Raw genomic sequence first — 27,650 nt, forward strand, 5'->3', positions numbered from 1 at the left:
CCTACTTTCCTGTAACCCTTGACTCTCTGTGCCCTAATCAACTATGTAAAGATTACCAAAATAAAAGAATTAAATACAAAAAAGGCAAGCAGCAATGGTGCTTAGTGTCGTTGTTCACTAGGGACACTTGAGTCAGCGCCAGCCACACAGTGAAGCCTGTGACAGAGTCATCTTCAGTGCCATTTCACCGCGTTTAGAGCTTTAGTGCTTCTAGTTTTCCTTTATAACCTAAGAGAGTGTCAGTTTTTGAGACTGTTGCCATGTACTATGCAGTTTATCAGATTTATGTGTGAATATGTATGTGCGAGAATATGTGTGTGTGAGAATACATGTGTGTGGTGGCTACCGCACGCATGGGGAGCTGCCACTGGGCCTTTCGGAGCCCCATGGACTACCCTTCTTTGAGGGTGGGGGGTCTCGGAGCTTTGTGTACCGGGTCCGGGCTGTCACACTGCTCGCCCGTGGGGCTTCACTGGGGACAGGACCAGGAAGGGGCGGGACTTGAGCCTGGAGGGTTGGTCTTCCAGCCACCACATGGCGGCTGGGGGGCCCCCGGGACGGTGGCCTCTCATGCCTGGATCTCACACGGCAGCTACCACACGCGTGGGGAGCTGCCAGCGGGCGGCCCGTGCACCATTTGGAGCTAGGCTCTGCCTGCTGGCTGCCCAGCCAGGGAGCTCTGGGAATTTGGTTCTTTGATTGCTGCTTAGATTTCTCCATGCTGAACCCTCAGGGCTTTGGGGATGTGAATCAACCCTAAAGATTCCCAATGACAGTAAATCTTCCTCAGATGAACCTGTAACTATTATGGTCTCAACCCATGCGTTTTGAAAAATTATAAAACCTAATATACTTTCAAAACCTTGTGCTACTTAGAAATGGGGCAGGAGAGCTAAGAAATCTTCCATCTCCTTTGAAGATGTGAAGAAGCCATTTAGTGTAACCTATCGGGTAAATAACAGGTAACTTACAGACAATAGATTCAAAACAGCATTAGACAATAGTAAAACTACAAAGACATACAGAGGGAATCAAGAGCGATCCTGACAACCCATTAACAGGAGGTCATATGCACAGAGCAGGGGCCCCCCAGAGTGGAGCAGGGGGACAGGAGGAGGCTTATATCCCAACCTTGGAGACTCCCAGAACCCCACCAAAGACTATCAGTACGGGTACCAAGGACTACATCCCAACTGCCAAAGAGACCACAGGGAACTGGAATGCCTTCGGAGGCCGAGAACTCAGAGGACATCCACCCTTTGGACCTACCATATGGGATGGAAGAAGCCTGAATCCCTCCTCATAGGATCCAGTCATCGGAGCAACAGCCAGGAATCCTGAGCAGTCCTCAGAATCAGAAGAACAGTAAACTCCCTTTGGGACTAGGGAGAGGAGCTTTCTCTGGTCCTTACTTAGTTCCAACTTTGGGTCCCTACCCTCTCTGCAATGGCCATCATGGTTGCTCCAGAGCTCCACCCCCCAGCACACACAGACACACACTCACAAATTAGAATAGATAGGCAGAGAACAACAAGGAAAGCTTGGTCAGCATGGACTCACACACACCTTACTAGGTAGGACACAAAGATTAAGTACTCCTCACTAAGGTATTGAGGAATTCTCTGCACACCCCTCCTAAAACTGTTTTGCATCTCAATTGTTGAAGTGTCATTGAAGTAGTCACAGGATGTTGTTAAGAACTTGCATTTAATTTTAACATATTGTTTACTCAATAGTATGTCAATTAATTCCATAACATTATATACTGTTGCTGATATTATGTTGGGGCTTTTAATTGATCGGGATTTTACTCTGTTGGCTCTACCTTCAAACCAGAGAAGGTCTCCCCAAGAAGCCATTGAACTTATCTGGTCAATAAGATGCTGGACCCTATGCTTGGTATATGCTTGCAATGATGGCATCTCAATTGAACTTGAACTGTGGTTACACAATAAGGGGGAGGAATCCACCATATAGGGGGAGGGTTAGGGGAGGGGTGGAGGGAATCCCAGTACCTATAAAACTGTGTCACATAATACAATGCAATTAATAAAAAAAATGCGTGTGTGGATGTGTGACTGCCCATCACCTCACCTGGGTGTAGGCACTGTGTGAGTCCCACTGGCCTGGTCACCTGACTTCTGTCACATCACAAATACAAACAAGAGGGACTTATTTGTCCCCCCATGGAGGTGGAGTGCCGGGGTCAAAGTAGGGTCACAGTGCTGGTAGGTCCAGCATCCTCTGCTCTGACTTGGCTTCTCCTGGCTGTGTCTGCCCAAGGGGGGAGGGCAGTAAGCTCTGATCCTCCATGGAGACACTGTGTCCTTAGGGTCAGGATTTCAGCACTGGAGCTTGGGGCATACAGCATTCTGAGCACAGCTTCACCCCCAAGCCTACACTGGTCTGCCCTGCTAGAGCTGCTGTACTCCAGGCAGAGCCAGGGCACTACTGCATGGCACCGGGAGGTTTACGTATGGTCAGAGCTGGTGCAGTGTGAGCTAGGGGCGGGCCAGGGACTAGGGTTCCTGGAGCAGTATGGGGAGGCCAGAGAACAGGAGTTTGGGAGGCAAGACAGGAGGGGTGCCCGGCGGGGCAGCATGAAGGGCAGTGCTGCTTCTGGGTGTGTCCCTAGGTTTCCGCTTAGTAGTCCTCAGAGGGACAGAACCAGGTCCCACAGACCTCGCCCTCCTGTCCATCTCTCCATTTCTGTCCATCTCTGTCCACCTTGAGCTGCTGGCTCTGGGAGGCTGAAGCTCTGGGCTGAAGCAGCTCCTCAGCCATGCAGATGTGGCTTCCCTTTTGCCCTGTGGATTGCTTGATGGCTCCTTCAGATTTACAAATGGAGCAGAGTGGTGCAAAAGCATCTCAGGTACTACTTTACAAATGCAGCAGCTTCCCTCCGGCCTGGGGTGCAAGCTCTGGGCTGCCGGGCCTTCTCTGCTCCTCAGCTACGGTGCAGAAGGCGAGCAGAGTGCAACTTCCTCCCCAGGCCAGGTGCTCATTTGCCATGGCCCTGGCGAGGTTGGCGCCAACTGGGGTTCACTGAGCGGTAGGAGACTGAGACCCCAAGCTATCTGCACCAGAGACTGTGGAGCTTTTCTGGGGACCTGCACTGCTGCTGCCTGGGAGCTGCATCAGGACCTGCTGTGCTCCACCCATGGGGTGCTTTGGGACCCTGCTATCCTCTACTCCATGGGGGACTCAGGCACCCCCGCTACCCCCCATCCACAAGGGCTTGGGACCCCGCTGTCCTCCATTCATGGGGTGCTTGAGGACCCTGCTGCCCTTCACCTGTGGGGTGCTCAGAGACCCCGCTGTCCTTGCCTATGTGGAGGTGGGCTCAGAGGCCTGGGCCATGGTAGGGATGGACGTTGCAGATGGCCGGCAGCTGTTTCTGCTCTCCAGCAACCTTATCAGATGGTCAGCTAGGCCCTGCAGATGTGTGTGTGTGTGTCCCTGAGGACTGTGGGGGAGGTGTCCCTGTCCCTCCCAAAGTCCTTGTGCTAGTGCCACAGGGCCACTTAATCCCTGTGTACCATCTCCTGCTGAGGCTGAAGCCTGGTCCCCACAGGGCTCCTGCTCTCCCAGCTCCCCAGTGGGAAGATACCTGTTGGAACACACAGGGTCTCCCCATGCTCGACCTCACAGCTTCACCTTTCCGGACACTGAGGCCTCACCCTCCTGGACACTGTACTCTGACGCTGCCATCCGCAGGACTGGGTCCTGGCCTCACCCCTCGAGGTCTCTGTCAGTTCCCACCTGATAATCCCAGGTGCCCCCCCCCCCCCAAGGGCGCGGCCCTGGTCATGTCGTTGCTCGGTGACACTGACCTTCAGTTTGGATGTCTGTCCGCTTCTGTCAGCTCAGGACAGGCACCACAGCACTAGGAAAGGCCATCTTCTTCCCCATGTCCAGCCCAAGCGGCTCTGCTCACGGGGCTGTCCTCCCTCCCCTTGTCCCTCCCTCCATGATGGCAGAGCTTGCACGAACTTGGCCCTGGGACAGGGACAGGGAGGACAAAAGGGAGACTGGCGGCTGCCCAGGTGACAGTCCTGGCTGCTCCACTTCCGACCCAGCTCCTGATGGTCTGAGGCAGCGGAGAGCCATTCCTGCCCAGGTGGGCGCCTCGCTCGGCTCCCGGCTCGCAGGCGCCCGGCGTCCGCGGCCCGCCGCCAGGGGGGGCTGCAGCCCCGGCGCCCGCGCCGCCCTGTCCGCACTTCCGGTGTCGCCGCGCCTCGCTTCCGGCAGCTAGCATGGTGGGGCCGCGGCCCGGGGCGGCGCGTGCGGGCCGGGCGGGACGCCTCCCGGCCCCGGCCCCGTGAGCCCAGCGGGACAGGTGAGCCCCTCTTCACGCCCGAGCTCTTGCCTGGGCTCCGCCGGTGCAGCTTCGTGGAACGTCCCGGCAGCCGTGCGCCCCGGGCTGCGGACACGCGTGGCCCCCTCCGCTCTGCACCGGTGCGTTCCCGGGCACCTGCGCCGGCCCTTGGTGTCCGCCTTCGGTTAAAACCGTGCCCCTGCCCGCCTGGCAGCAGACCGGCCAGCTCGGGCTCCCATCTTGTTGCCACGGGAAGCCCCGCTTGCCGTGGCCGTCCCCCTGGGGTGCAGTGGACTTGCTTCCTTCCTGGGTGCAGGGCGGACAGCCTCTCTGGCCGCCCCAGGTGGCCAGTGCCTGCCTGAGGCAGGTGGAGGGCCTGAATGGGTGCCAGGGTGTGGTGGTGCTGGTGTGGGAAGCTGGAGAAGCTGTGACTAGCTTAGCCATGTGGGCTTGTGGTCGTTTGGTCAGTTAGACCAAGCTAAGGGAGGGCAGCAAGTGCCCACTCCTGTGTTGGTACAAGTGTGTGGATGCTTGTGGAAAATGAAGCAGTTCCAGACTTCAGACAGCCCGAGCAGGGGCTGCTGTGGGCCCCAGCTGGTGTTCTTAGGCAGCTTATGTCAGAGGTCCCTGCCCTACTGGGCTGCAGTCTGAGTGACGCGGGTAGTGCACGCCCTAGATTGCTAGTCTTGGCTGCCATGGCTGGTTCTGTCTTTTGGCCATTGTGGCTGGTTCTGATTCGGCTGTGCCTAGGGTGCAGGTATTCCTCAACCTCCCTTCCAGTGCCATGGGTTTGCACCCAGGGAACTGCCATGTTAAGGGGATTTTCTGGCTTTGGTGCTCCAAGGACCCTCCATAAACAAGTTCAGCCTCTCTTGGTCCTTGGCAGCTTTTGTGGTTTTCAGCATTTCCAATGGTGGGGTTTGCTGTGGGTGTGAGGCAGTGCCTGGAGCTCTTCCCTCACCTTGTTGGCCCTTTGTATAAGAGCCAGCTGTTGAAGTGCTTTGTCCGCTGAATTGGGCTGTGTGTGGTTTTGCTTTCACTGTTGCTGTGTTACAGGAACTCTTCTATTTGGACAGCCAGATCTGCATCAGTTTTTCTTTTGCGAGTGTTTTCTCACATTCTCAGGAGGGTTTGTGTCCAACACAGTCCCTGTCTGAGCCGGGCACCTGAGGTCCATCCCCTGTCTCTCTCTGAGAGAGCACAGTCTGGGCCTCTGGTCCTTTACTGGGTGACTGTGGTCTGAGGTCAGGGAGCCTGTCCCCATGCTAGCCACAGTCCCCTTGTCAAGGGCTTTGGCTGCAGCATGAGGCATCCCCTGGTTTGCTGCATGATGGGACTGGTTCCTCCAGCCTGGTCTCTGAGGAGTTCCTACCTCAGCTCAAGCATTGGGGGTTTGATAGAATGCGACACGTTCACAGCTGTGGACTCTCACACCCCTTGCTTTGGTGCAAGCGTCAGAACTGCTTCCTGACCGTTGTCTGGGGCTAAGCAGGGGCTGCTGTCCACAAGAGGCCCACATGGGGCCTACACGGGCCAAGGAGACCGCTGTCCATGTGGGGCCAAGGAAGCCCCTGCCAGCATGGGACTGAGGGTTTTACATGTCAGTGGGCAGATGTGGTCAAGCGTGGGCGGGTGCCTGCAAGCCATGCCCCACTGTTCCCTCCCGCCCTGCAGGCAGGGATGCGACGATGGATCTGCATGCTGCCACCCTCAGGCCCCGCAGGATCCAGAACCAGAATGTCATCCACCGCCTGGAGCGCCGGCGCATCAGCTCGGGGAAGGCGGGCACGCACTGGCACCAAGTGCGCGTGTTCCACCAGAACGTCTTCCCCAACTTCACAGTGGTCAACGTCGAGAAACCTCCCTGCTTCCTGCGCAAGTTCTCCCCCGATGGGCGCTACTTCATCGCCTTCTCCTCAGACCAGACCTCGCTGGAGATCTACGAGTACCAGGGCTGCCAGGCTGCACAGGACCTGCTGCAGGGCTATGGGGGTGAGGTCCTGTCCAATGGCAGTGACCAGCGCTCGGCCAGCGTGCGGGGCCGGCTCTTTGAGCGCTTCTTTGTCTTGCTGCACATCACCAACGTGGCTGCCAACGGCGAGCACCTGAACCGTGAGTGCAGTCTGTTCACCGATGACTGCCGCTGTGTCATCGTGGGCTCTGCTGCCTATCTGCCGGATGAGCCACACCCACCCTTCTATGAGGTGTACCGCAACAGCGAGTCAGTGACCCCCAACCCCCGGTCCCCACTGGAAGACTACTCGCTACACATTGTGGACCTGCACACGGGTCGGCTGTGTGACACACGCACACTCAAGTGTGACAAGGTGGTGCTGTCGCACAACCAGGGGCTGTACCTGTACAAGAACATCCTGGCCATCCTGTCGGTGCAGCAGCAGACCATCCACGTCTTCCAGGTCACGCCCGAGGGCACCTTCATGGATGTGCGCACCATAGGCCGCTTCTGCTACGAGGACGACTTGCTCACCGTGTCAGCTGTGTTCCCCGAGGTGCAGCGCGATGGGCAGACGGGCATGGCCAACCCCTTCAGGGACCCGTTCATTAACTCCCTCAAGCACCGCCTGCTGGTGTACTTGTGGCGCCGGGCAGAGCAGGATGGCAGTGCCATGGCCAAGAGACGCTTCTTCCAGTATTTTGACCAGCTGCGGCAGCTGCGTATGTGGAAGATGCAGCTGCTGGATGAAGACCACCTTTTCATCAAGTACACAAGTGAGGATGTGGTGACCCTGCGTGTCACAGACCCCTCCCAGGTACCGCTGCCAGGCCCTCCTGCACTAGCACTTTTTTTTTAAGTATTACCTTTATTGATAAGGCATATTTATAGAGAGAAGGAGAGAAAGAGAAAGATCTTCTGTCTGCTGGTTCACTCCCCAGGTGGCCGCAACTGCCAGAGCTGAATCCATCCAAAACCAGGAGCTAGGAGTTTCTTCTGGGTCTCCCACATGGGTACAAGGTTCCAAGGCTTTGGGCCTTCCTCGACTGCTTTCCCAGGCCACAAGCAGGAAGCTGGACGGAAGTGGAGCAGCCAAGACACAAACCCGTGCCCATATGGGATCCCAGCGCATGCAAGGTTAAGATTTGGCCACTGAGCCCTTGTGCTGGGCCTCCATACCATCACTTTAAAAAAAAAAAAACTTATTTGAAAAGAAAATTTGCAAGGGCCAGTGCGATGGCTCAACTGACTAATCCTCTGCCTCCAAGTGCTGGGATCCCTTTTGGATTAGGGTTAGTTCATGTTCCAGCTGCTCTACTTCCCATTTAGCTCCCTGCTCGTGACCTGAGAAAGCAGTGCAGGACGGCCCAGGTCCTTAGGCTGCTGCACCTGTGTGGGAGACCAAGAAGAGGCTCCTGCTTCCTGTCTTTGGGCCAGCTCAGCTCTGGCTATTGCGGCCATTTCTTTTTTTCTTTCTTTCTTTTTTTTTTTTTTAAAGATTTATTTTTATTTTTATTGGAAAGTCAGATTTATAGAGTGAAGGAGAGACAGAAAGATCTTCTATCTGCTAGTTTACTCCCCAAGTAGCTGCAACAGCCAGAGCTGAGCCAATCCAAAGCCAGGAGCTTCTTCCAGGTCTCCCACGTGGGTGCAGGGTCCCAAGGCTTTGAGCCATCCTCGACTGCTTTTTCAGGCCACAGGCAGGTACTGGATGGGAAGCAGAGCTGTTGGGATATGAACCACCATCCATATAGGATGCCGGCTCAGGCAAGGCAAGGACTTTAGGCTGTCGCACTGGACCCAGATCTTTCTGTCTTTTCTTCTCTCTGTAAAATCTGCCTTTTTAATTAAAGTAAATCTTTTTAAAAAAAATTAACAAAAAAGCAAAGTTGCAGAGAAGGAGAGACAGATATAGAGAAGGGAAAGAGAGACAAGGAAAGACAGAAGGAGAAATAGAGAAAGGGACAGAGAGGGAGTGAGGGAGAGTTTCTACCTGCTGGTTCACTCCCCAGATTTCCACAGCAGCCAATGCTGGGTCTGCCCAAAGCCAGGAACTTGGCCCAGGTCTCTTCATGTGAATACAAGGACCTAAGTACTTGGACCATCCTCTGCTGTTCTCTGCATGCATCAGCAGGAAGCTGGATGGGAAGTGAAGCATCCGGGACCAGAACCAGCACTGGTATGGGATGCCGGCATGACAGGTAGCGGCACCAGGCCCAGGAGCATGTGTGTTGGGTGGTCTGCTAGCTCAGACCCGTGGGCTGTGTGTGTTCTTGGAGCAATGGCCGAGTGACTGGTTCTGTGGTGTTCTATGAAGCGTTTTCATGCTCTGCTGGGGTCCAGGCAGAGCCACCCAGGATTTCTCCATTGTGGGCCCTGCTCTCAGCTGAGAGTCTACGGGTCCTGCTGTGGGAGCAAAGGGGCTGTGTATAGAGAAGAACCCAGGGAGGTGCTGCAGAGGGAGGCACCAGCTGCTCCTTCTCCATATGATGCAAGTTAGGTGGCCACGTGTGTGCATGGATGCAGACTGGGCTGAGCCCTGCATGTGAGGTGGTTACGTGTGTGTACATGGGCACAGCCTAGGTTGCACTCTAAATTCGCCTGTATCTCAGAATGTTTTATGAGTGGTGAGAAGGTTCCAGGAAGCTGGGGTTTCTGCTTCCCAGCCAAGCTAATTGGGGCTGCAGCGTTGGAGGCTGTGGAGCCAGGCTCCAGTTGGGGTATTCTGGGCATGTGCCGAGTGAGTTCCCCACCTTGCACTAACTAGCAAGGCCTGCTCTGGACTCCAATCTGTGTCCCGGTTTCCTCCTGGTAGTATAGCCTGGCTCCCTATTACCACACTGGTGTTCAGTGCTGACGGCTCCTGGGGCAGTGTCTGTCATCTTTGTCACCCGATGCTCACCTGTGAGGAGTGGACACTGTGAGTCAGTGGAGTTTCGTTCATATTTTCTAGGTCAGTGTGAGTTCAGATGTACTGATGCTGGGACTTGGGTTCTCACCTGTCTTGGACTCGTGGCTGGCTGCTGGTTTTATTTTTTTAAAGATTTATTTGTTTTTATTGCAAAATCAGATATACAGAGAGGAGGAAAGATAGAGAGGAAGATCTTCCATCCGATGATTCACTCCCCAAGTGACTGCAATGGCCAGTGCTGTGCTGATCCGAAGCCAGGAGCCAGGAACTTCATCCAGGTCTCCCACGCGGGTGCAGGGTCCCAAGGCTTTGGCCTTCCTCGACTGCTTTCCCAGGCCACAAGCAGGGAGCTGGATGGGAAGCAGGGCTGCCGGGATTAGATCCGGCGTCCATATAGGATCCTGGTGCATTCAAGATGAAGAATTTAGCTGCTTGGCCACAGCGCTGGGCCCTGACTGCTGCATTGTGAATGACCCTGCAGGACTGCCCATCTGACTGAGATGTGAGCAGGACTGTGGGGCGTCTTGACTGAGGTGTGAGCAGCAGGGCAGGACACTTGAGGTGTGAGCAGGATGGTGGAGTGTCTGACTGAGGCATAGGCAGTATGGCAGGGCGCTTGAGGTATGAGGAGGATGGTGGGGCATCTGACTGAGGTGTGAGCAGGATGGTGGGGCATCTGACTGAGGTGTAAGCAGGATGGTGGGGCATCTGAGGTGTGAGCAGGATGGTGTCTTGACTGAGGTGTGGATGCAGCTGCTGCTTTCTGGAGTGAGCCAGCTGTCAGTCAGGCTGCTGCCCAGAAGTGACTACTGTTTCTGAAGGCTATGGTGGTTGTAGCTACTGGTGCCCCAGGGGCTCTCTCCTTCAGAACCCCTGCTCAGCTTGCATCCCTCACCCCTCTCCTGTGTAGCCTGTGGGTTCAGTGCCAAGTGCAGCCTCTGCAAGGTACAGACGATGGGGAGAGTAGGGGAGTGGTCTCCAGAGAGTGTTAGTGCAGGTGTAAACTCAGCCCCAGGAGAGGGGAATGCTGAGCGCCAGAGGCCAGTGCTGGGCTTCCCTGACCAGTGGAGGGCAATGGGGCAATGGAGGACTTGGTCCCCAGGGGCCATGCTGTGTCCTTAGTGTCTGAGGGCTTTGAGGCTCCTGTGTGGTAGCCATATGCACAGAGCAGGCTGGGGGAGGGGTTCTGTCCAGTAGCATCAGTACAAGCTGGGCTTCAGATGTCCTCTGTATGTTGGAGACACCAAGAGGAAAGGAAACTCGTAGCCATGGGTGTGTGCTGGCAGCATGGTGAATTCTAGGTGAGCTAGGGCCTCACTGTGCTGCCTTGCCCAGAGCCTGTGGAGCCACAGCTGGGGTCTTCGCTGGCCTTGGCCCTATCTGCCCCTGTGGGCATAGCCCTGGCCCCTTCCCATTGTCTGCTGGGCATGGCAGTCCCAGCCACCCTCCCTTGCCCTTCACAGGCATCCTTCTTCGTGGTGTACAACATGGTGACCACGGAGGTCATTGCTGTGTTTGAGAACACATCAGACGAGCTGCTGCAGCTGTTTGAGAACTTCTGCGACCTCTTCCGCAATGCCACCCTGCACAGCGAGGTCCAGTTCCCTTGCTCAGCTTCCAGCAACAACTTTGCGAGGCAGATTCAGCGCCGGTAAGCTGCTATAGGTGGCCAGCTGAGCTCCCAAGAAAGGGTGGGCCATGGCCTTGGCCATTTTCTGCTCTGGGTCTGACCTCCTGGCTTTGGCTAGCTCTGGCCTTGGGGAATTCCCTGCCTCTCTCCCCTGTGGTACGAGGGCTGCCCACTCAGGTGCTGAAGGAATGATGCACGACTCAGGACAGAACTTATGGCTGAGCCTGGAGTGGAACCCTGACAGTGAGGGAAAGTAGTATGGGAGACATGAGCAGTTGGGATTGCTTTTTCCCCTGGAAGGCACTGTTCCTGTCTTCATTTTTCTTATTGGGACTGGTATTTTGTGCAGTAGTCTTCAGCCTCCCCCTGTGCACCTGTGATGCCAGCATGGGTGCTGGTTGGAATCCTGGCTGCTCCACTTGCAGCTCCTTGCTCTCCTTGCTAGTGGTCTGGGAAAGGCTGGAGGATAAGCCTGAGCGCTTGGGTCCTTGCACCTACGTGGGAGCTCCAGATGGAGTTCCAAGCTCTTGGCGCAGCCCTGGCCATTGCAGCCATTTGCAGGGTAGACCCACAAGTGGAAGCTCTGTCTCCCCTGTGGGTGCTTTGCCATAGGTTCAAGGATACCATCGTAAATGCCAAGTACGGAGGACACACGGAGGCTGTGCGCCGGCTGCTGGGCCAGCTGCCCATCAGTGCCCAGTCCTACAGTGGCAGCCCTTACCTGGACCTGTCGCTGTTCAGTTACGACGACAAGTGGGTGTCTGTCATGGAGCGGCCCAAGACTTGTGGGGATCACCCCATCAGGTACGGCAGCTGGGGGTCCCCGAGCTGTGATTCTGTGCAGGGCTGCGGGGTGTCTTCTGTGTGCATCACTGCTGGGGGGGGGGGTGTCCTTCTTTCTCTGCATAGGAGCTCAGAACCCCGGCTGTTCCATGTGGGTGTGTGGGGCTGCCACTGCCTTCATCATAGAGATGCTTGTTTAAGGCTGATTTATTTGAAAGGAAAATTAAATATCTTCAATCCCCTAGGTCAGTCCCAGATGGCCAGGACTAGACCAGCTGAAGTACTTAGGCCACCCTCTGCTTGTTCCCCAGCTGTTAGCAGGAGCTGAATGGGATGTGGGGCAGCCAGGACTGGAACTGATACCCACAGGGGACACTGGTGCCACAGACAAAAGTATGAGAATCCAGGCACTTGGATCAGCCAAGGGTGGTTATCAGCCCGTGGCCATCTGGCTCCACCCGTAATCACTGCCCTGGTGCTGGACTGCAGTCTGCCCATGCTGTTCCACAGCCTGGGAGTGACAGCATCAAATCTGCTGTGAAAGCCTTCCTTCTGAAGGGGGCTATGAGCTTTCTGTTAGGTCTCTATTCTGGAACCCTCCACACTCTCAGCATATCCCTTTGTTGTCATTCCTGCTGGACTGGCACTGAGCAGCTGGTCTCATGTTTGAGGAAAAATGACATCCCCTAAATCTAACATGTTCAGGTGGGTGTGGGGCAGTAGCACCCCATGGTGAAGGGCCCTGCCAGACTCCAGCTTCTTGCTGACATGCACCTAATGAGGCCCATGTGTTTGGTCCTTGTGGCCACTTGGACTGGCTGCAGGTGGCCCGGCTGGTGTGAGTCTGTGTGTCTCAGGAGAGGGACTCTGGCCTGGAGTGTCCCAGGCTGTGTGGGACCAGACGTGTGCAGCCCATGAACACACAGTATGTGAACAAGTAGAGGTGTGCTTGGGTGTCACCCATGCACCTTCTGGGGCCTGCTTGTCAGCTGGCATTGTACTGTTGTTCCCTCGTGGATATATCAACTATCAGTCGCTGTGTGGCTCCCTTCTGGCGCAGCCATGACCTTGCGGCAGGGGCATGTGGAAGACATGTATGTGCCGAACTGACCAGGTCCTCACCCCTGTGCCTCCTCTCTCTCTAGGTTCTATGCACGTGACTCTGGCCTGCTCAAGTTTGAGATCCAGGCAGGCCTGCTGGGCCGCCCCATCAGCCACACAGTGCGCCGTCTGGTGGCCTTCACCTTCCACCCCTTTGAACCCTTTGCCATTTCTGTGCAGAGGACAAATGCAGAGTATGTGGTCAACTTCCATCTGCGCCACTGCTGCACCTAGGCACTCTGGGGCCGGGCCCCTGGGTTAGAGCTACTTGCCTCTTCCCTGTGGGAGGTCCAGGTCCAGTGGCACTTGCTGCTACAGGTCTTCACACCAAGAACAATAAAGCAGTCGTATTTTCTTACTTGAATGCCTCCTGGGGGCAGGGCTAATTCCTGGGAGTTCCCAGAGGGACTGAAAGCATCTGCAGGCCCCGGGCCAGAGCAGTGGCTCCCAGGAGAGGTAGGTGGTGAGTGTCAGCCAGGAGGGGTTGGGCGGGACGGGTGGGCTCACTAAGGCCCTGGAGAAGCATGATGACCTGCTCATGGGTTAACAGTGTATGGGTGCTGAGCCTCCCCTGCCCCCTAGCTTTGGGGTTGGGGGAAGGTCATGCTGGTACTTGGGCAGCTCAAACAGGCAGAGCTGCAGACCCTGAGCACGTGCAGGGCATCTGCCACAGCCAGCCTGGAGCCCTAGGCATGGTCAGGGGTGCTGGGGCAGGCAGCGACAAGGGGAGAGTGGACATCAGCCCGAGATCCAAGTTGGTCAGGGGTGATGATGACAAACAAGGCAAGGGCTGCTGTTTACAATGGTGACTATGGGATCTGGTATACCTGGGCCCTCCATGGGGTGAGAGGGATATCACACAGGGTAGGGCCCAGGCTCCGTCCTGGAGCACCCCACTCCCACTCTCCTACTGGGTGGAAGCAGCTCTGACACGCATGCAAGGTTTTGCTACATAGGTGTCAGGCACTTGCTCATAGACCCGGCTCTGCTCCCCACGTACCTCTTCCTGCCTGGGAGGCAGCACTCTCACATGGGAGAATGGGATGGAGTTCCCAGCATTAGAGGAACAAGGTGCCAGATAAAGACCTTTCTCGAAGTCCGCTACCAGCAGAGCCTGGGTCTCCACCTGGGCAAGCCGCCACAAGGAGGGGAGCTGTAGCGTGGATGGCAGCCCGTCCCTTCCCTGCTGTCCTTACATCCATGACTGCCCAGCCTGCAGTTGGGCCATCCCATGTCAGCACCCACACAGCATCACACGGTGGTGGCCACACAATGCTTTATTCTGAGCGGAGGGCTGAGGCCAGGCCCACTGCCCAACATGCCCATCTGGACTGCAGCCACTCACTGACTGCTCCTTGGAGTCGGTCTTTCTCACAGTCTCCTGGCCTTCTTGGGGCGGCAGCCGTTGTGCGGGATAGGGGTGTTATCTGTGATGGAGATCACTTCCAGGCCCCCCATGGTCAGCCCCTTGATGGCAGACTGCATGGAACAGAGCAGAGACGAGGGTTGGCACGGATACCATGTCTCCTTGGCAGGGAAGCTGGGAGCCCCAATTCTAATCTTGCACTGCTGTCTCCAGAGGGCCCAGGCTGAAACCCCCTTTTCCATCACTAGCTGAAGAATAGCCTCCCGATTAGCCTCTGTCACTCACCAGGCGTCCTGGGCCCAGGCCCTTCACCACCACGCGGACGTGTGTCACCCCCTTCCCTGAGGCTTTCTGAAAAGAAGTGTCCAGGGGTCACTGACACAGGGAGCAGGACATGGCAGAGCCACCATCTGCCTGGCACGGCTCAGCCACCTCCTGACTTCTCAGCCAGGTGACGAGACAAGCTGAGCCTCGACACCCACCTGGAATATGCCTGAGTGCTCAGTGACATTCCTGTGATTCAGGAGGCAACTAGTTAAGACTGGGGACCACACAGAAGCCACATGTGGCAGTGAGAGTTACAGTTCCTGTGTGCACTGTCATGGTCACAGTCTTCAGGGGTGGTGCCACAGTCGCTGTACATATTGTCACATCTGATGGTTATTGGGGTCACAGCATGTACAAAGCACTGTGGTGAAGACCACCACAGCCCCTGTGCATATTGTCACGTCTGATGGTTGTTGGGGTCACAGCGTGCACAAAGCACTGTGTGTGAAGACCAAGGTTTACCATAAACCCAGTGGCTTCTGTTGGAGTGTCTGTGAGGACCGTAGCAAGTGGCCAGGCACGGCTTTGGTCCCTGAACCATCAAGGGTCTCTGAAGACTCCAGGCCAGGAGCAGCACAACCTCTTCTGGAAAAGTGCTCCCCCACCTACATCCCCACAGCCCCCCAACCATGACCCCAACTCCAACTCTGGCCTGGATGAACCAGCAGGTTTCTCGCTGCTGACGCTTTAGGGATGGAGGAAACCTGGACATAGGGCCCCATGAGGTCCCCAGTGCTGGGCAGCCAGCAGGACGGGGCTACTCACTGCCGCTGCAGCTATGGCTGCCGTCTGTGCAGCGACACCGGTGGCCTTCTTGGCATTCCGAAACCCCTCTGTCCCACAGGATGTGCGGGCGAGTGGTTGGTTGGTGGCAGATACGACCTGGATCTGTGTGCTGAGGAGGTAGGGGGCACATGGCTGTGACTGCTGTCCACAGAAGAGGCTCTGAGCTCCATGTCAACCCTGGGAGCCCACACCCACGTGCCCTTCCTTCAGGGCCAGCCCACAGAGTACTAACTGCCCCCCCCAGGGGACAGGGACCCAGTGACTGCCCCATGAAGGGACAGTGACCCAGCTGACCGCCCCATGAAATGACAGGGACCCAGTCGACTACCCAGCTTACTTGTTATAAGATGCCTTGATGTGTGCGATCGGGATCTCCTCAAATTTCTTTCCTGCCCACCTCAGGGAGCTCTCCTGCCCCGGAAGTGGGGGGTAGATGCTGCAAATGCAGGAACATGAGACACCATCACCGGCAGTTCACAGCCTGCACACGGGACAGTCTGCAGGTCCACTACGGCGGCAAGAAAGGCAGCAGACTGCTAGCCCTGTGCTGTTCCCCAAGCCCGGACACAGCCCTCAGCAAGGCAGGGTTAGGCGCGTGTCCCTCGCTGGACTAACCAGTCACAGGACGCCCGGGATCACTCGGTCACAGCCACCCCGGGGCATCCAGGCTGATCGCAGGCCGAGTCCCATTCCACTCAGCACCTTCCCTTCTTTGTACTTGTCCGAGAGCGGAGGGCAGTCCCTCCGCGGGCGTACGCCCGGGCGGCCTCCCGGGAGCCTCTCCCCGCAGCCCGCAGCCCCGAGGCCGACGCGCCCTCCCACCTGAAGCCGCCGCGCCGCGCGGTCGTCTGCTCCGCTGCCTCCGGCGGGGGCGCAGCGCACAGTCCCCGGGCCCCGGCCACGACCCTGCGGGAAGGAAGCAAAGGTCGGGAGGCCAAGCTCGACGGCTCCCGCGAGGGTCGAAGGCAAAGGGGGCCCGCCCGCCTTACCCGGGCGCCCGGGGCCGAGAGCAGGCGCGCAGCGCCCAGGACCCTGCGGCGCGCACCGCCTGCATGGCGCGCACCGACCCGTCGCTCCCGTCGGCGTCGCCGGCAACCCGGGGCCGCGGCCAGACCAAGAGCGCCCGGGGGTGCGGAGGGGACAGTCCCGCTTCCTCCTCGCAAAGGCCACCACGTGTTCCCGCTCGGACTCAGACGCTCCAGGGAAACCGAGCTTTTGGTTCACGTGGGAATTTCTCCTCCGTCTATGTTACAACAGGCCCGGGACCACCCCTCCGGGCTGGAATGGTTCGTTCCCTGGGTACCGAGCGGCCCTAGCGTGCCCTCCCGCGCTGCCTTGTGGGAACACGGGATTGGCTGAGGCTCCGCGAGTGCCGTGGTGCCTTGTGGGCGGGAGGGAGTATGGCGGCGCCCGTGAAGCGGCTGCTGCTGCTGGGGGCGGGCACCTGCAGGCTCCTCGAGCGGCCCTGGGCGTCCGACCTGGCCTCCCGCAGCCTCACGCTTGCAGCCCCAGCTTTCCGGAGTGAGTCGCCATGGCACCTCTTTGGCGCCGTGTGCCTGCAGCGGCCCCCGCTGGTCTCCAAGCCGCTGAGCCCGCTGCAGGAAGAGATGGCAGCCCTGCTGCGGCAGGTGCGCTCGGGAGCCTCGGCGGCGTGGCCTCCTCCGGATGTCGGGGTGTCGCGGCCACGTCCCCACTCGCTTGCGGGCAGCAGGTCGCCCGTGGCGTTGTGGGGCCGTCAGCGCCCCGCGGTCAGGGCCGGAGGTGCCCGTGGCCGGCTAGTGCGGGGCGCTGTGTGGAGGAGCACTTTCCTGGGGAAGGGGTGAGGGAGGTGCGCGCTCGAGTCCAGGAGCCGCTCTCCTGTGCTGAGTGTCGCGCCCCGACGTGCTGGCAGCTACAGCGTTTTTGTTGTGCTGTGCGGACGGATCCTGTCAAGGGTGCAATGGCGCTGCTTTTATCTAGTCAATCTGTAGGAAGTTAGAACACCCCACCTGTGGCAGGGACACAGCGAGGACGCCCTCTCCTGGGTCACTCCCTAAATGCCCGCGACAGATGGGGTTGGCTCAGGCTGAAGGCCGGCCCTACATGGGCCATCGTCGTGGCCTTTGGGTTAGGGTTGGGCAGCTATGCAGACGGCTGCTGTCGCAGTCTGTACGTTGTGGGGTCACTGTCCTGTTATGTTCCTAGATAGAGATAGAGAAGAGCCTGTACTCTGACCATGAGCTCCGCGTTTTGGATGAAGCCCAGCGGCTGGCCAAGAAGAGGGCAGATCTCCAGGAGGAAGAGGAGGAGGAAGAGAAGGGGGAGCCAGGGATAATCCTGGCACAAGACCTGGAGGACACGTGGGAGCAGGCATTCCTGCGGTTCAGGCCTGGGGCCCGCACCACAGGCAAGTGGCATGGTCCCCCCTGTGCTTCTTGTACCTGCTTTGGTGTAATGCTCACGATTTTTTTAATCTGTTTTTATTTCTGCGTGTGTTTTCACCAGCTTGAAAGGTAGAGTGCCAAAGAGTTGCTACACACCAGGTTGAGGACTGCAGCCACTAGGGCTGGGTCGCACCGGAGTCAGACCCAGAGCCAGAGCTGGAGCCAAGAGCTCACTCAGGACCTCCACCATGGGTGGGCTATTCCTGCTGACTTGCAGGGCACACCTGCAGGGAGCTGTCAGAGCAGATGAACCAGGGCTCATCATGGCACCAGGATGCAGGGCACAGGCGTTGGCAGTGGTCCTGGCAGCTGGTATGCCATGGTGCCTGCCCCTCTGGTGGTTTGGTACTTTCTGAGTTGACTCCCGCCTTGGGGCTGAAAGTAGAGATGTTAAGGCTTTCCCATTGGTTGCTGCATTTTAACTTCAGCCCTCCCAGAGTAGGTGTCACTCTGGGATCCCGTTTCACAGGTGAAGGTGGAAGCATGGGTAGTGGGGCTGGTTATGTTTCACCTTGAGAGAGGTAGGGTATGTGAGGCTGAGGTTGTGACTATGCCTTGAGGACCCCAAAATTCAGGGTTCCCAGGCTCTGCGGGGATCACAGTCTCCTTGCCTTCTCTGATCCCATGCTCCTTACAGAGGCTGATGAGAAGAATGACCGAACATCCCTGCATCGGAAGCTGGACAGGAGCCTGGTTCTATTGGTCAGACAAGAGCTAGGTGGCCAGGATGTGTGGATGCTACCCCAGGCTGAATGGCAGCCTGGGGAGACCCTGCGAGGGACGGCTGAGCGGACCCTGGCTGTGTTCTCAGGCAAGTCTCTGCCTCCTTGGGACCTACAAGGTTAGCTCAGGCTCTGCTAGATGATTGGTGTGAGGAGTCTGAGAATGGCCATCTGCTGGGGTGTAAGGAGTTACAGAAGTGTCAGAGAAACTCAGATGAGGGTGTCCTTACCTCAGGTGAGAATGACCCTGGTTCAAGTGAGGGTGTGTCTGGCTCAGGTGAGGGTGTGTCTGTCTCAGGTGAGGGTGTCCCTGTCTCAGGTGAGGGTGTCTCTGTCTCAGGTGAGGGTGTCTCTGTCTCAAGTGAGGGTGTGTCTGGCTCAGGTGAGGGTGTCCCTCGCTCAGGTGAGGGTGTCCCTGGCTTAGGTGAGGGTGTCTCTGTCTCAGGTGAGGGTGTCCCTGGCTCAGGTGAGAGTGTCTCTGTCTCAGGTGAGGGTGTCTCTGTCTCAGGTGAGGGTGTCTCTGTCTCAGGTGAGGGTGTCCCTCGCTCAGGTGAGGGTGTCCGGCTCAGGTGAGGGTGTCTCTGTCTCAAGTGAGGGTGTCTCTGTCTCAGGTGAGGGTGTCCCTCGCTCAGGTGAGGGTGTCTGGCTCAGGTGAGGATGTCTCTGTCTCAAGTGAGGGTGTCTCTGTCTCAAGTGAGGGTGTCTCTGTCTCTGGTGAGGGTGTCTCTGTCTCAGGTGAGGGTGTCCCTGTCTCAGGTGAGGGTGTCTCTGTCTCAGGTGAGGGTGTCTCTGTCTCAGGTGAGGGTGTCCCTCGCTCAGGTGAGGGTGTCCCTCGCTCAGGTGAGGGTGTCCCTGGCTTAGGTGAGGGTGTCTCTGTCTCAGGTGAGGGTGTCCCTGTCTCAGGTGAGAGTGTCTCTGTCTCAGGTGAGGGTGTCTCTGTCTCAAGTGAGGGTGTCCCTGGCCCAGGTGAGGGTGTCCCTGGCTCAGAGGAGGGTGTCCTTACCTCAGGTGAGGGTGTCCCTGGCTTTCTCAGGTGAGAGTGTCATTGCTGTAGATTGGGTTTTTTTTTTTCCCAGTATGGAAGAAGGAATTCTTTTTTTGGTAAAGAATGGTCAATGCCTAATAGGTAGAGTATAGGAGCTGGTTTCCTCAGGTATCTCCCCCACCAGCAGTTTTTAGCATTTCCTTTTAGACGTTTTCTCTGCAAGTGAAAGTATACACGTGTGTGCGCACACACTTTTCCATTCTCCCTGTCCTCATGCACACAAGGCTGATCCTGTGTCCTCATGCGCACATATACACTGCTTATCGTCCTATGTCTTCAGAGGTTCAGACACACACGCATCTGGGTTAACCTCTTTTGGCACCAGCACCCTGTTGGGGCATGTGCTGGTCACACGCAGAGCTGGCCCTGTCAGGAACTGTCCATGGTCCTGATTTGTCCTAGACATGCGTGAAGAGGCTCCCCTCCCTCCAGCAGCACAAGGCCTGGTGGTGAGCTTTGTTGCAGGTGTATGTTTCTGTCATTGGTAGGTACCCATGTTGGGTATATTGAAACTACATTTCCTTGCTGTGATTTTGTATCTCATCTTCTTTGTAGGAGGTGTTTCTAGACAAATCCACTGTTGACTTCTGCTGCTGCTTAGGAAGACCTTCTCTTACAGTGGGATAAGGCTTGCCAGTCACTTCTTTGTAATGTTCTTGTGTTCTGTTACTGGAATTTAGTTAGGACTAGTTCAGAAATGTTAATACCCAAGACATTCATCCAGCACGGACAAGTATCTAATGAGCATATATGTTTCTGTCCTTAATGCTGTGTCCTGTGTGACATCACTGTGAGGGGGACCAGGGTGCAGCTCCGTCGAGGCTGTGTCCTCTGTGACATCACTGTGAGGGGGACCAGGGTGCAGTTCTGTCGGGGCTGTGTCCTGTGTGACATCACTGTGAGGGACAGGTGCAGCTCGTCGGGCGTGTCCTGTGTGACATCACTGTGAGGGGACCAGGGTGCAGCTCCGTCAGGGCTGTGTCCTCTGTGACATCACTGTGAGGGGGACCAGGGTGCAGTTCTGTCGGGGCTGTGTCTGTGTGACATCACTGTGAGGGGACCAGGGTGCAGCTCCGTCGGGGCTGTGTCTGTGTGACATCACTGTGAGGGGACCAGGGTGCAGCTCCGTCGGGGCTGTGTCCTCTGTGACATCACAGTGAGGGGGACCAGGGTGCAGTTCTGTCGGGGCTGTGTCCTGTGTGACATCACTGTGAGGGGACCAGGGTGCAGCTGCGTCGGGGCTGTGTCCTCTGTGACATCACAGTGATGGGGACCAGGGTGCAGTTCTGTCGGGGCTGTGTCTGTGTGACATCACTGTGAGGGGGACCAGGGTGCAGTTCTGTCGGGGCTGTGTCCTCTGTGATGTCACCGTAAGAGAGGAGGATTTTGGGTTTGCACTTCCGTTTGTCCCATCTGTTCTTGGGTGCCACTAAATGTTCTGTCGCATCCCCATGTGCAGATAAGCTTTCTGGTGGTGTCTCTCTTGGTGAGAGCTTGTAGGTATTCTCTCCATCTGTCTCTGTCTCTCACCTTTTTGTTGCCATCGCCTTTTGGAAGGTAAGCCTGGTATCCATTTTTCATCTGACACTGGGTGTTCATTTTGCTTCATGAAAGGTACAGAGATCTCATCTGGTGATTGACTCTCCCAGTGCCTGTGACAGCCGGCGCCGGGCGAGGCCAAAGCCAAGATCCGAGCCCCCAGTCTGCCCATCCCTGTGGGTGCTGGGTTCCCGATTCCTTCAGCCTTACCTGCTGCCTCCCAGGGTGCACTGCAGCAGGAAACTTGGTTGGAAGTGGAACCGGAACTTGAACCAGTGCTCTCCAGCATGGGTCGTGGGCCAGCTGGTGCCCAGCTTGTGCCCTGTTGTAAAGGCTGGTGGACTCTGCCTGTCCAGTCAATGTCCTGCTCCTTCACCAGCAGGTGTGGCCCTGGGTTCTAGTGGATGGAAGGGGACATGGTGGCCTGCATTGCCTGGGCTGGCAGGAGTGGTCAGCCCCTATTCCTTAGGCTGGACAGGTAAATAAGTGGTACTGCTTCCTCATCTGTTGATCCTCTTTCTCCTTTAGGAAACAACATGAACACCAAATTTCTTGGAAACGCGCCGTGTGGACACTACAAGTTCAAGTTTCCACAGGCCATCCGGACAGAGAACAGCTTCGGGGCCAAAGTGTTCTTCTTCAAGGCCCTACTGTTGGCTGGAGACCTGAGTCCAGCTAGAGAAGAGACCTGCCATGCTTGGGTCAGCCAGGAGGAGCTGGGCGACTATCTGAGCCCACGCTACCTGGCCCAGGTGAGGAAGTTCCTCCTGGGTCTCTGACACATGGAGCTGCCTGTGGCAGTGCCCGCCGGTCCAGGCTGGCCTCCCAGTGTCTGTGGCAGCTTATGGGTGGAGGCAGGAAGAAGCCACTGGCTGCGCTCTGACACAATAAAGCCTCCTCAGCTGGTGCTGGTCTTGGCCAATTTGCCTTCCGAGGGGCTCTTGTCCGCATTTTTGAGCTGATGGCTGTGGGGAGCATAAAGTGATTCTAGAAGCTGCAGGTGCTGAGAACAACTTGCCCCAGAAGCAGCCTCCAGCCTCTATAGAGATTTCTCCTCCACATGGGCTGCCAGGTCCAGCCCAGGCAGTGCCCCTGTCCTTCCTCCCCACCTCCCTATTGTCACCCCCATGTTCTCGGGATTCATGGGGATCCAGACTCCTGCAGCCTCACCCATTCGGAACCCCCTGTGGCTGTGCTGCCTATGCTGGTTCCAGGTCAGCGGGTGAGCTTGAGGGGAGGAGTTCGATGGAAGTATGTGGCGAAGCTGGGGTTTGAGTCTGGAGCCATTGCATTCTAAGTGGTAGACTGCTGTCTGGGCAATGGGTGGGACTGGGGATGCCAGTGAGAATCTGAAGAAGTTGGGGTACAGAGGGCGGAGGCAGAGAGAAGGCCGGGTTTAGGCCTTAGGGGCCTGTGTGCTCACTTGGGGGAGCTGGGAATGGCAGCAGGGGAGGCAGGAGGTAGCGTGGAGGAGTTCTGTGACATTTAGGCCTGTCATTAACATGACTGCGTTCCGGATACAGCCGAGCTCCTACGCTTGCTGCCTGCTGAGCTTCATGGCCCGGCCCTACCCGCTTCTGATGAGGGTGGGAGGAGGGCGGAGACAGAGCCCTCAGCAGGTTAAGGGCACCTGTGGGCCCCCATCCCTGGCACCTGCCAGACCGTGAGCTGAGGGTGCACAGGCTGGTGCACAGGTCCCTGGTGCCAGAAAGCAGCTGGGGCTTTAGGAGTGGGTTGAGGGATGAAGGGCCAGGCAGGATGCTGAAGTTGGGATGTGAGTCTTAAACCCCTGGTCACAGCTGTCCTGGGCATCCCAGGGACCCTGCCCTGCCAGTGGACCCTCATGGCTGATGGGGGCAGCACAGGCCCATCAGTGGTCAGAGCATCAATGAGACACCAAGACTGCTGATCTATCCCCAAGGGACAGCTGACCATAGGCCTGCCGGACACTGCTCGCACCATGAGAAGGCTGAGTCATGTCTGAGTGGCCTCACCACCTCCACCCCAGGTTTCCTGCAGAGCAGGAACAGTCAGGGAGGGGCTTGTGCTGAGACCCCACTCCAAGCTCCTGTTTGTGCAGTGCCCGGCTTTCAACCCTTTCCTTCCCAGGCTCACAGCAGCCTGGTGCCAAAGGTGACCAAGTGGCAGGGTTTGCTTTCTAAAGACAGGTTTTTAAAAAAAAGATTGATTTGTTTCTTTGAAACGAAGTGCAACAGAGAAAGATCTTCCAGCTGCTGGGCCTGACCCAGGCTGAAGTCGGGAGCCAGGAATTCCTTCATGGTCGCCCATGTGGGTGACAGGGCACTGGGGCAATCCTCTGATGCTGTCCCAGGCCACTGACAGGGAGTAGCTGAGACAGGAGTCAGCACTGATACAAGATGTTGGCGTGGTAGGCCATGGTTTAACCCTCTGTGGCCCCTCCTGGCCGTAGAGGGGTTGATGTCAGAAGTCCTTGGTTAAGTTGGTGTATTGGGCCTTAGCCTGTACATGACTGAGGAGTGACAGTCTGGGATGCAGGCCCAAGTACTCCATGGGGCCTGGGGGACTGGCTCATCAGTTATGTAGGAGTTCAACTTCTTGTCCGTTGTCTGCAGTGCTGATATCCCATGTGGGCACCAGTTTGCATCTTGGCTGCTCCACCTCCAATTCAGCTCCCTGCCAATGTGCCTGGCCCAAGTGCTCGGGCTTCCTGCACCCATGTGGGAGACCCAGATGGAGCTTTTGGCATCCTTCTCTCCATTGTGGTCATTTGGGGAGTGAACCAGTGGATGGAAGTGCTCTCTGTCTTTGCAGTTCTGCCTTCCAAAATAAATCGTTGAAAAAGAAATTTGACTTCTTAACATTCTGGAACCAGTGACACTCCTGTAGGGTAGAGAAGTCTCAATAAAACCAGTTTTAGGCACAACCTCCTTTGCCTGCTGTCCTTCTGAGTGGGACACAGTGGACACCCTAGCAAGTACATGCATGAGGGACACTTCTGTGCTCCTCTGTCTCACTCAACACAGCAGGTATGTACCCATGTGTCCCTGTCATGTGGTAAAGCCCTGCAAGCCTGTCCGGTCACACAGCAGAGTTCTCAAATATGTGTCACACATGTTGTACACACATGTTCTCTCTATATGCTATGTGCTGCCATGTGTGTGCTCTATGTCACTGGCTGCACAGCATGCTCCTTACATGCCAAAGCTGCATGTGTGTTTTTACACACCACTGGCTGCACACGTGTCCCTTGCATGTTGGACTGCACATACGTGCTCTGTCATTGGCTGCACATGTCACTGACTGCACATATGTGTGCTCTACGTCATTGAGTGCACACATTTGCTCCTTACATGTCACAGACTGCACATGTGTTTTTTCATGCCAGTGGCTGCACATGTGTGCTCCTCACATGTCACATTGTACATGTGCATGTGTGCTCCTTGCATATTGGACTGCAAATGTGTTTCCTACACGGCACTGGCTGCACATGTGCACATGTACACTGGCTGCATGCCACATTATCAGACCTAGTCTTTGGCTCTGTAGTGCATACATGTGTGCTGAGCTTTTCTGCCTGCTGGTTCTGGCCCTGAAGGAGGTAGGCTGAAGTGGACGCTGTCCTTTAGTGAGGTCATGGCTGCAGGGAGCACTGCTCCCTTCCTCAACTCTTGGGGTGGGAGTGCACCCACCCTTGCTGGTCTCTGCTTCACCATGAAACAGCTGGGTCCTCTACCAGGTGTGCAGTGTGCCTGGCTGCGACCTGAATTCTGGTGCCGTCCCCGCTGCTTCCCAGGCTGGGCTTCAGAAGCTGGACGGGAAGTAGCGCTACAGCTTGCAAGAGATGAGTATCCTGACTTTGGGCCATTAACTCCTCCCCTGCTGGCATATTTGCAGCTGGTTCCTTGTGCTGCCTGCCTGCTCTGACCTGGGCACCATCGTCTTACTGGACTGTCACTGGCTGTGACTTAGTGTCTGCTGGGTCGGCAGCCCAGTTACTCTCCCTCCCCTCTTGTACGCCAAGGATAGAGCTGGGGAGTGGCTGAGCCCTCAGTGGCCTAGGGGTGCCCTTGACTTGTGTAGTGGATGCCAGGTAACTGCAGTAGTGCCCATGTGGCTCAGAGGGAGGGAGGCTGAGGGGAGCTCACCTGGGGGCACAGGAGGGACGGGGCCAAGTCCCCAAGCACGAGTTCCACCATCTGTGTCTCAGCTATCACTCATGGAATCCCATTACCCAGACTTCTTGGCTCTTGATCTGGTTGGTGCACCACCATGGCTTTGGTCTCAGCAGTGGAGCAAGCTGGACCCCAACTCGAGGGGAGCCGGGGTCAGGGAGCATCCAAGGCAGTACCTGTGGTGCCCACAGGGGGACGCCACATACAAGCATATGGAAGCTGCCACAATGAAGGGCAGTATGGATGCCAAAGGGGAGCGGGGCTGGCCAGACTGCAGGCAGTAGATACTGTGTGGAGAGTCTGTTAGGGAAAGCCCTGTCTGCGCCCTGCAGGGAAGCTAAGGGCCTGGGCTTAGAACCCAGCCTCTGAGGATGTTGAGTGCCCCAAAGATGCCTCAGGGTATTGGGAGCAGCCAGTGGAAGGCTCTGGGTGACTTCTGCCAGTAACTCTCTTCCTCATTCCACCTCGGCTAAGGGCCCAGCTGGGGAACCCGTATCAGAGACTCCTCTGTTCTGACTCCCAGCCGGGGCACTGGCCACATGGGAGCCTGGGGGACCTGCCCTCCAGTACCAGGCTGTGAGTGGCCAGCACAGCCCTGGTGGCAATCCCAGAGCTCTACTGAGGAGCAGGCTCATGTCTCTGCCCAAGCCTGAGGAGAGCAGGCAGTGCGCAGGAGGACTCTGCCCTCTGGTCTCCCTGCTTAGGCTCTCGTCTTCCATCTTCAGGAGTGTTGGGAGGCTGACAGGGTGTGTGCCCTAGGATTGGGGTGTGCAGGGTTGCTTGTTTCTGGGCCCAGGGTGGGAGGGGACTTTTCTCTATCTTCTCACTGAGTAAGGCTGAGTGAGTCCCCCAGGTCCAGCAAGAAGGGCAAGATTGGTGGCTGCTGTGACCCTGCTGGCAGGACACCCTTATCCCCGGAACAGGCGAGGCAGGCATGGCCAGGCACCCAACCTTCTTCAGGGAAATGGAGTCTCAGGGTTGCTAGGCAGCCTTCATGAGGTGGATTTCCATGGAGAATCTGAGCCCAGAGGCTGGGATTGAGCTGTAGCAATGTGGTGCTGGCCGGACCTGGAGGTGGCTGCTGGAAGGCCTTTGCCCCTTCCCATGGTGTAGATGCTGCCAGTGAATCTGAACTGCTGCCAAGTGTGGAAGGGGTGGGGACAGCTGGCTGTCCCGTTGCCAATTGCAGTGAGCAGCTGCCTGGATATCTGCACTGTTCAGGGTATCTGGAGCCCTGGGCCTCCCTGAGGGATCCCCCTTCACTTGCTGAATCTTGGGATCTGTGGGCCATACGATTCCCATAGGTGAACTGAACGACCCTGCCCTGCAGGCTAGACACCACCCACCAGTCAGCAACTATGTGAAACCCGTCCCTGTGTGGTCCCCCAGCCAGGGCTTGGGGCCCCGAGTAGGCATGGAGCTGGACCAACAGGGCACTCACTGTGTCACGGAGAAGACAGCTCATGGTTGCTGCAGGGATCACAGATGGCAATGTTGGGATCTCCAGGTTGCAGATCACAGATGCCTGCTTGCCCTTGACTGCCCTCCTCTCCCAAGGCTGACTCACACACGTGCTCCAGTGACCGAGTGCGTGTTGTGTCATGTCTGCCTGGGCTCCTGCAGGGTTCACTGTGGTACGGTGTATACAGGTACATGTGTCTACACTGCACAAATGTGTGTGTATGCTCAGTGTACACATGTGTATGTAGACAGTACATATGTATTCACAAGTCAGTATGCTCAGGTGTGCGTGTATGTGGAATCTATGTTTTGTATGTAATGTGTGCATGTGTATTCACTGTGCCTGTGTGTTTGAATCTATGGTCAGTATGCACGCGTGTGAATAGTTGAGCAGTGTGCACAGGCGTGTATGTAGACTAAGCATGTAGACTCATGCAGTGTACACACATACAGACATTGAGTGTGGTGCACGCAGGCACTGGGAGCCAGGAGTCTCACTCCTGGAGTCCCTGCTCTGAACCACTCTGGACTTCTGCCAGGCCTCCTTTGTCCTGTCCAGGGCATGTGGAGGGCAGGGCAGATGGAGCTGGGCCACATTCAGTTCAGCACGTTTCATTCCAACAGTTCTGCCTGCTGCTAACAAAAATCATAAATTTTTAAAAAGATTTTATTTATTTATCTGAAAGGCAAAAAGAGAGCTTCCATCTGTTGATTGATTCCCCAAATGTCCAGATCAGTCAGGGCTGGGCCAGGCCAGAGCCAGGAGCCAGGAGCTGCTTCTGGGGCTTCCATGGGGACGCAGGAGCCCTAGCACTTGAACCAGCCTCCATTCTTTTCTGGGTGCATTAACAGGGAGCTTAGCCACAGCGGAGCAGCTGGGACATCCATGGATGCTCCAGCATGGAGACGGTGGCTTCAGAGGCTGTGTGACAGTGCCATGCTCACAGCGTTGTGTTTACCACCCATTTTTCTGTGGGCAGTTAATGTCACTCAGATACAGCTCTGGGAGTGTGATAACCAAGTTCGCTGCGTGTGCGTGCCCTGGTGCCCTGGGTTCTGCTACCTTGTAGGCTGACTGGGAGCATAGGGCCTTGCAGCTGGTGCAGCTGTGGTGTTGGGCACCCTCGTCC

General features: G+C 56.7%; 3 protein-coding genes across 6 annotated transcripts; 2 read left to right on the plus strand and 1 right to left on the minus strand.

The window, feature by feature from the left end:
• Window positions 1–4,278: 4,278 nt before the first annotated feature.
• On the plus strand, window positions 4,279–13,055 carry DET1 (DET1 partner of COP1 E3 ubiquitin ligase). Of its 4 annotated transcripts, none has more exons than XM_040969043.1 (5): window positions 4,279–4,339; window positions 5,993–7,089; window positions 10,647–10,834; window positions 11,426–11,617; window positions 12,742–13,055. In XM_040969043.1, the coding sequence occupies exons 2-5, from the start codon at window positions 6,007–6,009 to the stop codon at window positions 12,929–12,931; spliced, it is 1,653 nt and encodes a 550-aa protein (XP_040824977.1). In that variant the 5' UTR covers window positions 4,279–4,339; window positions 5,993–6,006; the 3' UTR covers window positions 12,932–13,055. The 4 variants fall into 4 exon arrangements, with proteins under 4 accessions (XP_040824977.1, XP_040824978.1, XP_040824979.1 ...); XM_040969044.1 differs by lacking the exon at window positions 4,279–4,339 and adding an exon at window positions 4,426–4,458; XM_040969045.1 differs by lacking the exon at window positions 4,279–4,339 and having other exon boundaries at window positions 5,774–6,103; window positions 6,239–7,089.
• A 901-nt stretch (window positions 13,056–13,956) lies between these two features.
• MRPS11 (mitochondrial ribosomal protein S11) lies at window positions 13,957–16,468 on the minus strand. Its single transcript, XM_040969046.1, has 6 exons — window positions 16,166–16,468; window positions 15,999–16,082; window positions 15,514–15,612; window positions 15,156–15,285; window positions 14,349–14,414; window positions 13,957–14,176 (listed from the first exon to the last, which is right to left on the minus strand). Exons 1-6 carry the CDS (start codon window positions 16,228–16,230, stop codon window positions 14,069–14,071), a joined length of 552 nt encoding a protein of 183 aa, XP_040824980.1. The 5' UTR covers window positions 16,231–16,468; the 3' UTR covers window positions 13,957–14,068.
• Window positions 16,469–16,570: 102 nt separating this feature from the next.
• MRPL46 (mitochondrial ribosomal protein L46) lies at window positions 16,571–21,836 on the plus strand. Its single transcript, XM_040969617.1, has 4 exons — window positions 16,571–16,804; window positions 17,361–17,562; window positions 18,237–18,410; window positions 21,434–21,836. The coding sequence occupies exons 1-4, from the start codon at window positions 16,577–16,579 to the stop codon at window positions 21,682–21,684; spliced, it is 855 nt and encodes a 284-aa protein (XP_040825551.1). The 5' UTR covers window positions 16,571–16,576; the 3' UTR covers window positions 21,685–21,836.
• The last annotated feature ends 5,814 nt before the right edge of the window (window positions 21,837–27,650 follow it).

The sequence above is a fragment of the Ochotona curzoniae genome, unplaced genomic scaffold (assembly GCF_017591425.1).
Source record: "Ochotona curzoniae isolate NIBS_2020 unplaced genomic scaffold, NIBS_Ocur_1.0 scaffold_4701, whole genome shotgun sequence".
Lineage (NCBI taxonomy): Eukaryota > Metazoa > Chordata > Mammalia > Lagomorpha > Ochotonidae > Ochotona > Ochotona curzoniae.

Excerpts from the sequence above, each read along its gene's own strand:
- MRPS11 (XM_040969046.1), bottom strand. The coding sequence starts at position 16,230 with ATGCAGGCGGTGCGCGCCGCAGGGTCCTGGGCGCTGCGCGCCTGCTCT. Across the intron at positions 14,415-15,155 it reads CAGCCATAGCTGCAGCGGCA|AAAGCCTCAGGGAAGGGGGT; the intron begins GTGAGTAGCCCC and ends ACTTCTTTTCAG. Across the intron at positions 14,177-14,348 it reads GCCTGGGCCCAGGACGCCTG|TCTGCCATCAAGGGGCTGAC; the intron begins GTGAGTGACAGA and ends TGTTCCATGCAG.
- MRPL46 (XM_040969617.1), top strand. The coding sequence starts at position 16,577 with ATGGCGGCGCCCGTGAAGCGGCTGCTGCTGCTGGGGGCGGGCACCTGC. Across the intron at positions 16,805-17,360 it reads TGGCAGCCCTGCTGCGGCAG|ATAGAGATAGAGAAGAGCCT; the intron begins GTGCGCTCGGGA and ends TTATGTTCCTAG. Across the intron at positions 18,411-21,433 it reads GACCCTGGCTGTGTTCTCAG|GAAACAACATGAACACCAAA; the intron begins GCAAGTCTCTGC and ends TTTCTCCTTTAG.
- DET1 (XM_040969042.1), top strand. The coding sequence starts at position 5,917 with ATGTCAGTGGGCAGATGTGGTCAAGCGTGGGCGGGTGCCTGCAAGCCA. Across the intron at positions 7,090-10,646 it reads GTGTCACAGACCCCTCCCAG|GCATCCTTCTTCGTGGTGTA; the intron begins GTACCGCTGCCA and ends TGCCCTTCACAG. Across the intron at positions 11,618-12,741 it reads TGTGGGGATCACCCCATCAG|GTTCTATGCACGTGACTCTG; the intron begins GTACGGCAGCTG and ends CTCTCTCTCTAG.